The 14,430-nt window shown below is 46.6% G+C and overlaps 1 protein-coding gene across 6 annotated transcripts in view; it reads left to right on the top strand.

The window, feature by feature from the left end:
• The first annotated feature begins 1,434 nt into the window (after positions 1–1,434).
• Positions 1,435–14,430, top strand: part of arhgef28a (Rho guanine nucleotide exchange factor (GEF) 28a) — a 32,304-nt gene continuing 19,308 nt past the window's right edge. For 5 of the 6 annotated variants that reach the window (XM_068573922.1, XM_068573924.1, XM_068573926.1 and 2 more), the window contains exons 1-9: positions 1,435–1,546; positions 3,173–3,227; positions 8,106–8,250; positions 8,447–8,797; positions 10,925–11,114; positions 11,209–11,398; positions 12,258–12,321; positions 13,540–13,586; positions 13,717–13,786. In XM_068573922.1, coding sequence (XP_068430023.1) covers positions 3,195–3,227; positions 8,106–8,250; positions 8,447–8,797; positions 10,925–11,114; positions 11,209–11,398; positions 12,258–12,321; positions 13,540–13,586; positions 13,717–13,786 — 1,090 coding nt within the window. In that variant the 5' untranslated portion in view covers positions 1,435–1,546; positions 3,173–3,194. Of the gene's footprint in view, positions 1,547–1,603; positions 1,622–3,172; positions 3,228–8,105; positions 8,251–8,446; positions 8,798–10,924; positions 11,115–11,208; positions 11,399–12,257; positions 12,322–13,539; positions 13,587–13,716; positions 13,787–14,430 lie in introns of those variants that run through there. The other variant, XM_068573923.1, reaches the window with a different exon arrangement.

Consider the following 14,430-nt stretch of genomic DNA (forward strand, 5'->3'; position numbering starts at 1 on the left):
GAATGCTGACGCGTGTGTGTGATCTTCCACACGGTGTCAGTGTTGTAACTTGGGTCACTTTTCATTCACTGATGTACTCCTGCCAGAAGATGGCGCCACAGTCTCACTTGCAGAAGCACGAGCACGAGGCCTTTGTTCTTGCACCGATCCCGCATGAACCGATGAGGAGATATAATATAAGTTATGAAAATACACTTTGGCTAAATGCCACAGCTTTGTAGCCCAGTCACGTTCATATCTCAATGACACAATTAGAGATATAGTTGAAAGGCTTCTGATAAAGTGAGCTGTCATGATACATATAACGGTGAACATAATTATTTAAAGGTTGCATAAACTACTGGCCGTACAAACCCCTGAATGCATTAAAGTAACGGTCTTTTATAGATCAATAATGTAACTTTTAAGGGATATAACGTTATTTCTTTATTAAAAAGCCTCGTAGTCTGGCATGTAAATAGTTAGTTCTTTTACACTTTTATGAAAAAACCTCATTAGAAAAGCTTTGGGCCTATTGTCAGGTCCATGTGTCTTTTCAATATATATATATATATCTATATATATATATATATATATATATATATATATATATATATATCTATATATATCTCTATATATATCTATATATATCTATATATATATATATATAAATATAGATATATATATATATATGTATATGTATATATATATATATATATATATATATATATATATATAGATATAGATATCTATATATATATAGATATATATATAGATATCTATATATATATAGATATATATATAGATATATATAGATATCTATATATATATATCTATATATATATAGATATCTATATATATAGATATATATATATATATCTATATATATAGATATATATATCTATATATAGATATATATATCTATATATATATATATATATATATATATGATAGATAGATATATATAGATATATATATAGATATATATATATATAGATATATATAGATATATATATATATATATATCTATATATAGAGATATCTCTCTCTCTCTCTGTCTCCCTCTCTCTCTCTCTCTATATATATATATATGTATATATGTGTATATATATATATATATATATATATATATATATATATATATATATATATATATATATATATATATATATATATATATATACGTATTCATGTTTCTGCTTCAGTCCTGCAGCCTGGTGTGTATTTGTGTGTGAGAGAAAGAGAAAGTGTGTGTGTGTGTGTGTGTGTGTGTGTGTGTGTGTGTGTGTGTGTGTGTGTGTGTGTGTGTGTGTGTGAGGGGCGGGGCCAGACTAACAGTCAGGCTGCAGAGTGGGTGAAACAATTCGACACCTGCAAACAAACTCACAACACCTCTACACTTCTCTCTCTCTCTCTCTCCCTCTCTCTCTCTCTCTCTCTCTCTCTCTCCTCCTGCAGCGAAGCAGCGGACGCGCGCTTTCACGCGGACTGCGCGTGCGCCGAAAGGAGAAAATAAAAGTCACAAACTTCATTTAAAGTCTTCAGGTCAGAACCGGAGCGACAGCAGGTAACAGCAGAGCTGCTCCACACACAAACAACGCGTGCTGTGACATTATGGGATGTTTCTACTTCAGATACGCTGGTGCGTTCACAGGTACGGGGGGAAAAAAGAGACGTGGCGACTTGTGGCTGCCGATACTTGTTGTGGTCTCGCACTGATGCGTTCACGGACTGTTTGCGGCGTTGTTGTGGTCTCGCGCTGATGCGTTCACGGACTGTTATCGCCTGCAGGAGTTTCACTTCCCGGTAAGAGGTAAGAGGTCACGCATTGTTCCCGCAGGATAGGTTTGAGTGCTGATAGCGCGCGCAGTAATGACCCAAACCGAGTCTTTGTGTGAGAGGTTATCAGCGGCTGAGCTCCACGTGACGACTTCTTCTAAAGGGCTGTAGGGAAAGTTCACTGTTTACACTCATGGCGTTAATAATCTGTATTTAAGTGGTTTCATGTGTGACCAGTGAAGCTTTTACACACCTTTTAATCATCACATGAAGCCACAGTGACTCTGGAAAAGCAGACACACACACACACACACACACACACACACACACACACACACACACACACACACACACACACACACACCCTTGTTTCTTTCTTCTTCCTCTCACACGGTCTATAACTGATTGCATGTGATAGGAATTGTTCAACCACGCAGAGAGAACCGTCACGGACAACAGGATCAACTTGCTCGCGTCTGAAAACATTTGCGTCACACGTCAAAGTGTCAGGATGAATTTCCAAGCTGCGTAATCTCTTTTCTCACGCTGCGTCCTCCCGGCGGCCTCAGCGGGGTTGAGGCTTCTCACTCACACACATACACACACACATGGACGTTGTACCTTGTGAAGCATCCTTGAGACTCTGGGGTGTGACGCGTAAAAAGCCGTCTCCGGTTCCACGTTCCAGGAGTGAGCAGAGAGAGAGAGAGAGGGAGGGCGCCGCCCGGGCCTCCGGGCAAAGCCGCTCTATTGATCAGCGACCTTTTGGACCCTGTGACGCAGCGATATGGATATCACCGAGAGATAAACCCTGGAGTCAGACGGTGTGGTGTGACCTGTTGATAAGACACCGATCGGGGTCATTTCCTTTACTCTGTTATTGTCTTGGGAACATGGTTCTCAAACCTAGAACACTTGTTCTCAAAGCTAGAACCTCTGATAGCTGATAAATTGATTGACAGCTAATTTTGCTGGTCGAGTAACCGTTAAAGTGCTTCTCTTATTCCAGCTTTTCCAGTGTGAGGATGCTATGTTTCTCTCTGTTTGGATAGGATTGTGAATGTATATAAGTTTGGATTGAGAGAAAGAACTCTGGTCAGGTGACTCTCCTCGTCATGTGCTCACCTCAACGGGAGGAGAGAACATTGTTCTGCATAAATGATGCAACGCGCTGACGGCTCTGGCTCGTCTGAGCGGCTGCAGCCTCGTGCAGAGCCGAGTGTCTGCAGCCTGCAGGTCATGCACTATTCACACGGAGAGTGTGTGATGATACAGTTCCCCCTCAGCATCGTGCAGCAGGAGCGCGTACATGCTTCCACAGTTTAAAGCCTCAAACTAGCAGCCAGTGTGGGAGTTGTTGTTGTTGTTGTTGTTGTCTGGAGGTGGTGGTCTGACGTGAGTGTTTTCTCCTCAGGCGTCCAGTGGATGGAGAGACGATGGAGGGGAGCAGAAGAGAGGTACCTCTGTATGTAAGTGTTCACACAGACAGCAACGTTTACACCCAGATCCTGTGTTTCCGGCATTAGAGCATTTGAGTCCTTTCCTGGTTCACTCCCTCCCTTCTTACATCCCTCCCTCAGTCCTTGAGCCTCGTGTTGCACCGGAAACCCGACCCAGAAGCCGGCCTCCTGGTCCGCTGCTCGGCTTCTTCCTGGTTCTGAATAAATAAGTAAACACGGGTTCCACTCTGCAGTCTGAGAGGACGAGTGTTTGAGCTGAGAGGTTCAACTCTGACACGTAGAACTCTGTTTCCCTACCTTCATTTCTTACATCTGTCTTCCCCCTCCCCGCTCCCCCCTCCCACCCTTTCTCTCTCTGGGTGGGCTCGTCACTGAAGCGTTGCCAGGTTTCTGGAGAGCAGAGTGTTGCTTGTTTTGCTGTGTCACCACTTCTAGAGAGAGAGAGAGAGAGAGGCTGACTGAGGCCCATGTGTGTGTGAATCATTATCCTCTCTCTACCTTCTCTCTCTCCGGAGAGAGGAAGCGGTGTCTCCAACCCTGGAAGGTCACGGCTCGTCAGGAGCAGCGAGCTCCTCGTGTCAATGGCGGCTTTGTGCCGCTGCGCTGTGAGGGCCGTTACTGTGTTACTGTGTTATTGTGGCCATCAGTAACACGTTGTGTGCACATGCAGCAATGCATCCACAGCAGCTACCGTCACCTGATCACCTGATCAATGCATCAATGGTGCATTGAGTTGCAGGCTCAAAGTGTGGGAGTTTCCTGTTTTGGACAAGGTTTTTATTGAGCGCCAGTACGAGACAACAGGTGTGTGTGTGAGGGGCGGAGGGGAGGGGGGGGGGCAATTGATCTCTGCGCTCGTAGACTGTGTTGCTGAAATGTGAAAAGTACCACAAGAAAAACACATGCATGATGCTTCTAAATTCTTCGCCAACCTTTAAGATCTCTCATCATCATCATCATCGTTATTAATATTGTGTTCTGAGATTAGATAGTAAAATGGCACAAGTGTGTTGTATTTTCCTGGTTTTCAAAGTGCGTAATTATTATTTGGGTTCAGCTACTAAATTACATTATGACTATTTATCATTCACGGTCCCCATTCGTGGATGAATCCACTCAATGCGGCGTCGGAAGAGCAGCGATGAAACATCTTCTCAGACTGCCGTTATCTCAAATGAAGATGGACGAGCGTCTCCTCGTGTTGGTCCAGCCTCCCGTGAGGTTTGATAGTGAACGTTATCGCGGGGTTTCCCCGGCTCATGGTTCAGTTTCTCTCTAAGTGCTGCGATAGTGTTTGCATTCTTTTCACTGCCGATAAGCGAGGCAATGATAAATGAAGAAAGAGCTTAACAAACATATGCTATTACAGTGGGTTTCTCAATTATTGCACACTTGAAATATGCCTTTTGCACAAAATCCGGCTGCTTCTCGGTGTGGTGGCGTCACGAGGAGGCCGTGGACTCGGTGGCCCCGTTCTGTTGAAACGAAGCGTCGGCTTCGCTGACGGCGTCTTCTGACATGCGGGCCGGTTATTAGGATCTCATCTGCACGGCAGATTAAGCCGGAGGAATGTGAGTCTCCGCTGTGTGTCACTAGTGTTTGGGGCGTTGCAAAGCCAAACCAGTTGAGTTCAGATGGTTTACAGGGATGTGAGGAGTTCTCGTGGAACCTTTCTTTAACCCAAGAACACTAACGTTAAACATAGTGACGTCGGGTATATTTCACCCGATATTATGTACCTGATAAAATGTACTTCTCATCAGAATATATTAAAATACAAGTACTCTTTTTTTTTATTTTACCCTGTACAACTTCTCAAAAAAGAAAAGAAAACGGGTATCATAAGGATACCCTGAAAGAAGACTCAAAATCGGGTCAAAAAATTAGGATTCGTCAATAAAACATGATTACAAATATAAATAATGGAGCTATGAACTTGTTCTTTGGTCCACATGTTCCTGGGACATGTGAGTCTTGTCCTTTTGTAGGAAAAGTCTCCCTTCAATGTTAAAACCCATCAGGAATGTTTTCACCCTCTATCACTAACGTCCGGAGAAAATCACCCAAACACGTGAGACACACGACTACCTTCAATAAGACACGCCTACCTTCAATAAGACACGCCTACCTTCAATAAGACACGCCTACCTTCAATAAGACACACCCGCCTTCAATAAGACACAGGACTACCTTCAATAAGACACACCCGCCTTCAATAAGACACGCCTACCTTCAATAAGACACACCTACCTTCAATAAGACACACCCACTCTCAATAAGACACGCCCACCTTCAATTAGACACGCCAACCTTCAATAAGCCATGCCTACTTTAAATAAGTCGAGTCGACCTTCAATAAGACACACCCACCCTCAATAAGACACTCCTAACTTCAATAAGACACACCCACCCTCAAGAAGACAAACCTATCCTTTAATTAGACACACCTACCTTCAATAAGACACGCCTACCTTCAATAAGACACGCCTACCTTCAATAAGACACGCCTACCTTCAATAAGACACACCCGCCTTCAATAAGACACGCCTACCTTCAATAAGACACACCTACCTTCAATAAGACACACCCACCCTCAATAAGACACGCCCACCTTCAATTAGACACGCCAACCTTCAACAAGCCATGCCTACTTTAAATAAGTCGAGTCGACCTTCAATAAGACACACCCACCCTCAATAAGACACTCCTAACTTCAATAAGACACACCCACCCTCAAGAAGACAAACCTATCCTTTAATTAGACACACCTACCTTCAATAAGACACGCCTACCTTCAATAACATCAGTGAGCAGCATGAAGCAACACAACTCAGACAAAAGCAACACAATGAAAATAACGTAACAGCCGCTCTCTGTTAGTGTTCTCGGGTTGAACACAACAGGACAGACGTCCCCGCTGACGTCTCCTCCCTGAGCTCGCCTCCTGTTATCGGAACTGTTGTTGTTGTTGTTGCCGCTTCCCTGACGTCACCTCCAGGCGGCACTCAGGAGATCGGAGCGCTTCTCGTTAGCCGAGGGCCGCTAGTTTCCTGGAGCCCGCGGGCAGCAGGTCTGCTGCTGTTTTACTCCCACTGGACGGACGACAACACAGGGAGGTTATACAACCTCGTCACTGGTGTCAGCTTCTCATGCACAACAGACATGACTATGCACCAGTCTCCTAATCTCCCCCCGTGTCGGCGTCTATATCCAGGTAATCCACCGGATGGCATTTCCCTTTTTTTAGATTTGTATGGAGCTCCTTTTGCATGAAGCGATACACCTCCTCGCGTTGCACAATGGACATCATGCCGATCCTGAGAACGGCCCGTACGAGAGGCGCGAGGTGCAGGCGCAAAGGTGTTGCATATTTCATCGTCACCGGATCAGGTTGTGTCACGCTGAAGCCCCGCAGAGGAGGCCATGGATCACATCAGTCTGGCGTCTCCTCGCTCCGAGACACAGTCAGGCCCGAGATGATCTAATCCCGCCAGTGAGAACCCATATCATCGCAGGTTGGCCCCACAGATTGTCGGAACTATAAAGTCAGATCTACAAGGGAGGGGAGACCAAATCAAAAGATGAGCGTTCACAAAGACATATGTCTTTCATACGGCCGCAGGACAATTTACAGAAATGGATGAATCTCTGAGGACGATGTTCGGCCGAAACCTCAGCAGAGCAAAGTCCCTCCAGTGCATCAGTAGAATCAACTTTAAAGGCAACCTTGAAGGAAACTTAAGGGAATTGCACTCAAGAAAAACATGTGTAAAAGGCCCTTGCTGCGGGCCGACGCCTTATCTTTCTGTAAGGTGGGAAAAACAATGGATAGCATGTGCGGTGGTGAGCGCGCACTAAGTGGACCTGCAGTCGACCTGCAGCCGACCACTTAGTGCACACTGTGAAACTACAGCCTGACTCAGAGGTGCGCTCCATTTCTACCCCTCAAGCACTGGTGACTGGCCTCATGCAACTATCATCAAGCTAACAAGCATTTTAGCATGCTGACGTTAGCAAGCACAGACTCTGGACTCTTGTTTGCACGTATTGATTTTAATTCTATTGAATTCGGACACAAACAAGATGTAATTGTCGACGCTTCAGTCCTGTTTCCAGCCGCTCTCCCTCAAAAGTATTACGCGATGAAACCCAGACTCAGTGGAGCTGACGGAGGCCCTAAAAATAAGTTTCAACGTGATGTATGTCTTCTTAACAATGAGGATAAATGAAGGTTGACCCCATAAATCCAGAGATAAAAACCCCTCAAAGCTGAGCACAAGAAAACAGAAGATAAGGATGTTGCACAAGGGAGGGACTCCAAGTATCCCATCGCTCTTGATTCCCTCTGAGCTTTAACCCTCTTGAGAGGGTCAGTCTCTGGAAGAAGGGATAACAGAGGAGGTGAAGATCTTGTGGTTTTCTGTGTTCATGAAGGGAACAAAAACATTGACTTTGCTGTCAAGACGGGCCGATGGAGGAAGTCATCGAACATCCTCCCATGAGTCCAGCTATCAATGGTTGGGAAGAGAAAACACAGAGCACACAATGTTGCTTTTTTTTTTTTTTTTTTAAAGGTTAAATTAAATTCAAACTTTAACTTTTAAAATTAAAAAATTTATATTTTTAAAAAAAATTAAATATTTAAAAAACTGAATATTTAAAAAAAAAGTAAGATTTTTTTTTTTTTTTTTTTTTTTAATTTTAATATCAAAATTTTAAAATTTCTGATGCCTTCAGTGTACTGAAGAGTTCAGATGAAGGCATTAAACACAACACACAGGTCACTGATGTAGCAGAAGTAGAGGACGGATCGTGGACTTCCATCGTCTCTACGTCGTCCGCCATGTAAAAATCTGTTTTAATGTCTTTTCCCTCCACTCGTCTCAGGGACAGGTGGAGGCCCGTGTGAGGATTCAAACCACCGCTCCTGAAGGCGCAGAGTTCTACGTCGCCGTCCAAGGTTCTGAGCGGACGCATGTGACCGCGGCGAGAAGAGAAGCCGACGGGCTCACGCTGAGCTTCACAGTTCCCGGTACGTCCTCTAACAGACGCTCCCACATTTCTCTCCGTGCCCGTCCTTCTCCCACCTCCTCCCGTCACGACTTTCCTCTCCGTCACGATATTTCTCTCCGTCACGACTTTCCTTTTGCTCTCCATCACAACTTTCAACTCCGTCACGCCTTTCCATTTCCTCTCCGTCACGACATTCCTCGCCGTCTTTCCCTCAGGCCACGCCCTCGCAGAAGTGGCCTCCGTCACGTCCTACTTTCACGCAGCGGGCCGGGTCACGTTGTGCGGCGGGGAAGCGTCTCTGGAGTACCTCAGGGACGCCGCCCAGGAGATCGCGGAGCACCTGACCTCCATCAAGGAGATGCTCGAGCCCCAGAGCCACCTGGAGGTCCTGAGGAGGTTCCCCATGTGGGCACAGGAGGACGAGGAGGAGGAGGAGGACAAGCGGCCTGGAGGAAGATCAGGTCCTGCAGCTAGTATCCGGCGGCTGGACGAGGAGATCACGCTCGCGATGGCCAACATGGATTACCCTCCGCAGTGGAAGGACACGGACGCTCAGCCGAGAGAAGGTAACGACACGGGAATTGGAGAGCACCAATTATCTCCGCAACCGAAGGGTTTTTAACTCAATTTAAATTTCTACAACACTTTAACCCCTTGTGAGAAGAGACCTATGGTTAAAAAACGCCGTAACGTGCCGTTGCGATCATATCGCAAGCTGCTGAACATTTTAATACCCAGCATGCCCCATTCAGACAATGTTTTTGCAATAAAAATTTTATTTTTCCATTTTTAAAGCAAACCACACAGTTTTCTTACTGAAACTCCTTCCTAACATGCCGACGCTTTGTTTTACTTTCATTATTGTTGCAGATCCCGATTCTTTAGGTCCTAATCTTTCCAAAATAGGTGTGTTATTAGTTTGTGGGTTGTCGTTAAGGCCCTGAACTAGACATTCGGGGACCGCTCAAGGAACCGTTTCTGGGGAATCTTGCTCAGATCTTGCTGGATGTTCATAGTTATGATCAAAACATAGTATAAAAGTCTCATTTGGGGTTCCTACGACCTTTGGAAGAAGGTAGAAAAGAGGTGCAGACCCTCATGGGTTGTCTGTCGGTCTGTTTTTGAATGTTTAGCCCCAAATTCTCACGCCCTCGTCCACTCAGTTCCTCGTCCACTCGGCTACTTCCTGTTTCCTTCACAGGGGTCAGATATCTTCCCCTTTGTCGCTCAGCAGAAATGAGGATTCTCTTTTTTCACTTGTGTCTTTGCTGTTGTTGCTGTAACGCACATCCTGCTGTTCCTCGGGGGCCCGGGTCACCCGAGTTCACCAACAGCATATTATGCAACTTACCTGTAACGCTATCTTATGGTTCTGCCCCGCTGGAACCGGTTTGGAGACGTCCATTGTCTTTTTCACAGCGAAGTGATCAGACCGAGGGGCACAACATAGAAATACAATAAAGTACATGTAGAAGCATGTGTAAGTATATAAAGTACATGTAGGAGCACGTATAAGTATATGAAGTACATTTAGGAGCACGTATAAGTATATAAAGTACATGTATAAGCACTTATAAGTATATAAAGTACATGTAGGAGCATGCAGAAGTATATAAAGTACATGTAGGAGCATGCAGAAGTATATAAAGTACATGTAGGAGCATGCAGAAGTATATAAAGTACATGTATGAGCATGCAGAAGTATATAAAGTACATGTAGGAGCATGCAGAAGTATATAAAGTACATGTAGGAGCATGTATAAGTATATAAAGTACATGTAGGAGCATGTATAAGTATATAAAGTACATGTAGGAGCATGTATAAGTATATAAAGTACATGTAGGAGCATGTATAAGTATGTAAAGTACATTTAGGAGCATGTATAAGTTTATAAAGTACATGTAGGAGCATGTATCCATGCAAAACACAGGCGAGGTGCAGATGCAAAGTGTCGACCAAAGACAAAGACATTCTTGTTTGTTGAACTTTGCATGAGGAGCGTTCAGCGCTCAATGCTCCCAGTCTGTCGGCCACAAACTGGGTCACAATTACCAGCTCCATTGTAGGTGGAGGGATTGAGGGGGGAGGGGGGTCGGGGGGAGGCTCCACATAGCCTCTCGCCCCGTGCTTACAGAACAACAGTGCAGATGGAGGATGTGTGCTCCTCTGTGTTTTCACTGCACACCCTCATGCGCCATGTTTACCCTCCAGTGACACGCGAGCAGCAGCAGAAACATCCAGTTCTTCCAGGTAAGAATGATCCTGATGTTCTCCATTCCTTCTTCTGCTCGCTTTATCACCGCTGTGCATTCCGTACGTACGCAGCAGATGTTCTGTGCATCTGCACGGGTTTGAGGGAGCGAGAGAGGCCACGCCTTGTGTAGCGTGTGTAGAAGTGTGTAGCCGGAGTGATGCTGGAGCTCTGCAGCTGAGGGAGATTCTTCTCCTGCACTGCCTGTTCCTCCTCCCCTCGCCACGTTGAAATGCTGGGTTCATGCGGTCATTGAGAACCTGGAAAAGTCATGCAATTTAAAAAATGTCATTTCAAGGCCTGGAAAAAGTCATGGGAAAAAAATAAAATCAAAAGTTTCACTCCCTCCTCACCTCTACCTCTTCATCCCCCCTCCTCATCCCCTCCCTTCCCATCCCTCCCTCCTCATCCCTTCCCTCCTCGTTCTGTCCTGTTCTTCAGCTCCGGACCTCCAGCCCAGAGAGTCCCTCCTGCACCTCTCTGTGCGCCTCGGTCTGGTCCGTCTCTCGCGCTTCCTCATCCACCAGCCACGAGGTCAAAGGGCGCTGACCTCGCCCAATCAGGAGGGAGACACGCCCCTCCAGCTGGCCCAGAGAGACGAACAGCACGCCATGTTCAGGGTGCTGGCAGCGTAAGGCTTTGATTTGTAAGACTAATGAAAGTTGTCCCTTCTTCTAACAACCTCACATCTCATAATCCGCTCTCCTCCTCTTCCTCCTCCTCAGGCCCCCGGGTCCGGCAGTCGGCCCCGTCCCGGGCGTGTGGTGCGTGTGGTCCGACGGCGCCCGCATGCTAAGGTTCTGTCCCAGGACGAACTCACTGACCCTGACGGCGCAGCGGGCCCCCGGTAGCCGGCCCCAGGACGGCATCGCGGTCCTCCGAGACCGACTGGAGGACGACGGCGTCCTCAGACTGGTGGGAACGCCTTTCATTTAAAGTCCCTCATCGTAATCCCATGAGCTACAGCACACAGTGCAGCCGCTGCCGACAATTGTTCCCGCGCATCAGTGAAGTGCGTGATGTACTCGTCCTGTCCAGATAAGGACGTTTGCTCAGGTTTAGCCGGGACTTGTTTAAACAGAAAAGCCCTCGACTCCCACACCTTCCAGTTTGCAATCAAGTGCTGAGCGAGTAAACACAACACTGCAGCTCATAAAGGACACGAGGGCAGAATGAACTGAGTTTCCAAATATGCGCTCATCATTCTGCAGGGTTTTGGCTTTCATAATATCACATCAGCATGACCACAAAGTGTATATAGTAGCACACGGTAAAGGTCTGGTTAGAAGCCGCTACTACCTTCGATAGGTCTCCCCGCTGTAGCCAGCTAGCGCTGCTGCTAGTTTCCAGCCAGCTCCCCGCTGTAGCCAGCTAGCACTGCTGCTAGTTCCCGTTAGTTACCCACTAGTTCCCAGCTAGCTCCCACTAGTTCCCCACTAGCTCCCTCCTCACCTCTCCCTCCCCCCGCCACTTCCTCTTCATCTTTCCCTCCTCATCCCCTCCCCTTCTCTGCTGCTAGTTCCCAGCTAGCTCCCACTAGCTCCCCGCTGTAGCCACCTAACGCTGCTGCTAGTTCCCAGCTAGCTCCGGCTAGTTTCCCGCGAGCTCCCAGCTAGCTCTCCCGCTAGTTCCCAGACAACCACCAAAATGTAGTAGCGGCTTGTAACCTTATATTCACGGTACTTCTTTGCCTTTTAGCGATAGTTTTTTGTGTTCTTTGTGCATTTACAGTGCCCATGTATTCACATTAGGTTTGCTTTTGTTTTTTCTCCAGATCAATGTACTCAGAGCTGAGGAAGACAAGAGAGGCGAAGAGGAACTCCTCCCGTGTGATAAAGGTCAAATGATTTATTATTACCTGTGTTAAGTATTTAGTTCCTGTTTTTATTTACCCGTTTAGTAGCTTAAGCATGACTTGCAGTTGTCTGGTACTGAGCGTCGGTTTTCCAGCGAGAGAGAGCAAAACTTCTGATTTGAGAACAAAAAACGTATCGATATTGATCCGGTGCCCGGTTCCACTAATTGTGAGCAAACGCTTGTTATCCGTTGCAATGGAGCGTCTGTTTACCCTCGACTCAGGTGACACCTGTATTGTGTGTGTGTGTGTGTGTCACATGGTGGCACCAGCTGTGTGACATGTGCACACACACACACACACACACACACACACGCAGGGACATAAGACTTACTGATGCTGTCGGTAAGTTTATATAGTTTTGAATGAACTAATTTATATTCACATTCATTTATGGAGCAGCTCCTGAATGCATATTTTCTCTGATTTTATGTAGCTTTAAATTCAATAGCTCTGCCTGCCTGCCTGCCTGCCTGCCTGCCTGCCTGCCTGCCTGTCTGCCTGTCTGCCTGCCTGCCTGCCTGTCTGCCTGTCTGTCCGTCTGCAGCGGTGCAGAACACACGAGCACAGAATTAGTTGAGCAAACATTTGTACAGTCTGACATCCGTCACTTCCAACCTGAAGAGACAAAGAACACACTCCCCAGCAGACACCATAAAAGGCACATACTCGTTCCTCTGCGTGTGTGTGTGTGTGTTTGTGTGTGTGTTCTCCCTCGAGAAAATGGGGGAACCTCAGGGGACACATTTGGGTTTTTGTTTTTTCCCTCCCTTCTTTCCTTTGGTAGCACAGAGGGAGACTCTTCCAGATCTCCCACGCTGCCGCCTCTTTTATTTTTCTGTTTCGCACGCACGCAGGCACGCACGCGCGCACGCGCGCACGCGCGCAGCTCTCACTTAACCCTTGGCCACTGTTTCTGGTCACCATAGAGATGGCAGGATTCAGTATCGACTCCTCAAAGGAAAGGAGGAAGTGTCCCTCAGTATTGACCTTAAAGCCCGTCCCGACTCCATTAATCCTCTGGAAATAGCCGCCTCCCAGCAGGGAGCACGCTGTGCTCTTCCTCTGGACAGCTCCGGCTCACTGGCAGTCCTCCGCTACCTGATGGCGGAGCCGGCGGCGTCCCATCCACACACACACACGCACACACACACGGCGAGACGCACTTCGACTTCTGGCTGAATATCTTTGTTTCACACAGGCGTCAGCGAGGAGGTCGGCGAAGAGGTGCGAGCACTGGAGGACAACGTGAGTGTTTATGCATGTGTGTGTGTGCGTTTGTGTGTGCGTGTTAGTTAATTTTTTTGCAACTATTGTTTTCAAGTAAAAAGCAACCTGAATGTTCCTCACAGAAACGCTTCCTCTGTGTCGTTTAAAGGTCTTTGAAGAGCAGCTTGTTCTTTCTTTGGATGAAGACGAAGCAGAAGATGACCCTTCCTCATTATCTGGTAACTCTCCTCTTCTCTTCTCTTCTCTTTTATCCTCGTCTCTCCTCTTCTTTTCTCTCCCTCATACACCAGAGCAACTCATCCGCTCCAATACTGTTTCCATTTTAATATTATGGCAATAATACTCATCACAGCATCTGGTTTCAATTCCTGAAAAGTTAGAGTTAAATCAGGAGAAGGAAGACGAGGAGGAGGAGGAGGAGGAGGAAAGAAGGACGAGAGGAGGAGGAGGAGGAGGAGGAGGTGGTAGAGGAGGAAGAAAGGAAGGAAGGAAGGAAGGAAGAAAGAAAGAGAAGGAAGAAAGAAAGAGGAGGGAGGATGAAGAAAGAAAAGTTAGTTTTGTACAGGCGTGAGCTGGGAGCTCCGTGCGGCTTTAACAAATACTGAATGTGTGATTCATGAAGTAAACAAACACAACAACATGGCGGTGTGGGAGCGCATCTCTCTCTGTCTCTCTCTCTCTCTCTCTCTATCTCTCTCCCTCTCTTTTTCTCTCTCACTCTCTCTCTTTTATTCAAATGAATGCGCTGCTCACCGCTGCAGTGACAGTGAGGGTTCTTTAGAGGCTCCTCCTGCGGTCGGGTCTCCACCCGCCGGCCTCCACAGAGACTCTGTCCAGGAATCTGCCCCGTCACGGGGACAAA

Source organism: Clinocottus analis, unplaced genomic scaffold (assembly GCF_023055335.1).
Source record: "Clinocottus analis isolate CAN_PGR_092001 unplaced genomic scaffold, fCliAna1.0.p SCAF_13, whole genome shotgun sequence".
NCBI lineage: Eukaryota > Metazoa > Chordata > Actinopteri > Perciformes > Cottidae > Clinocottus > Clinocottus analis.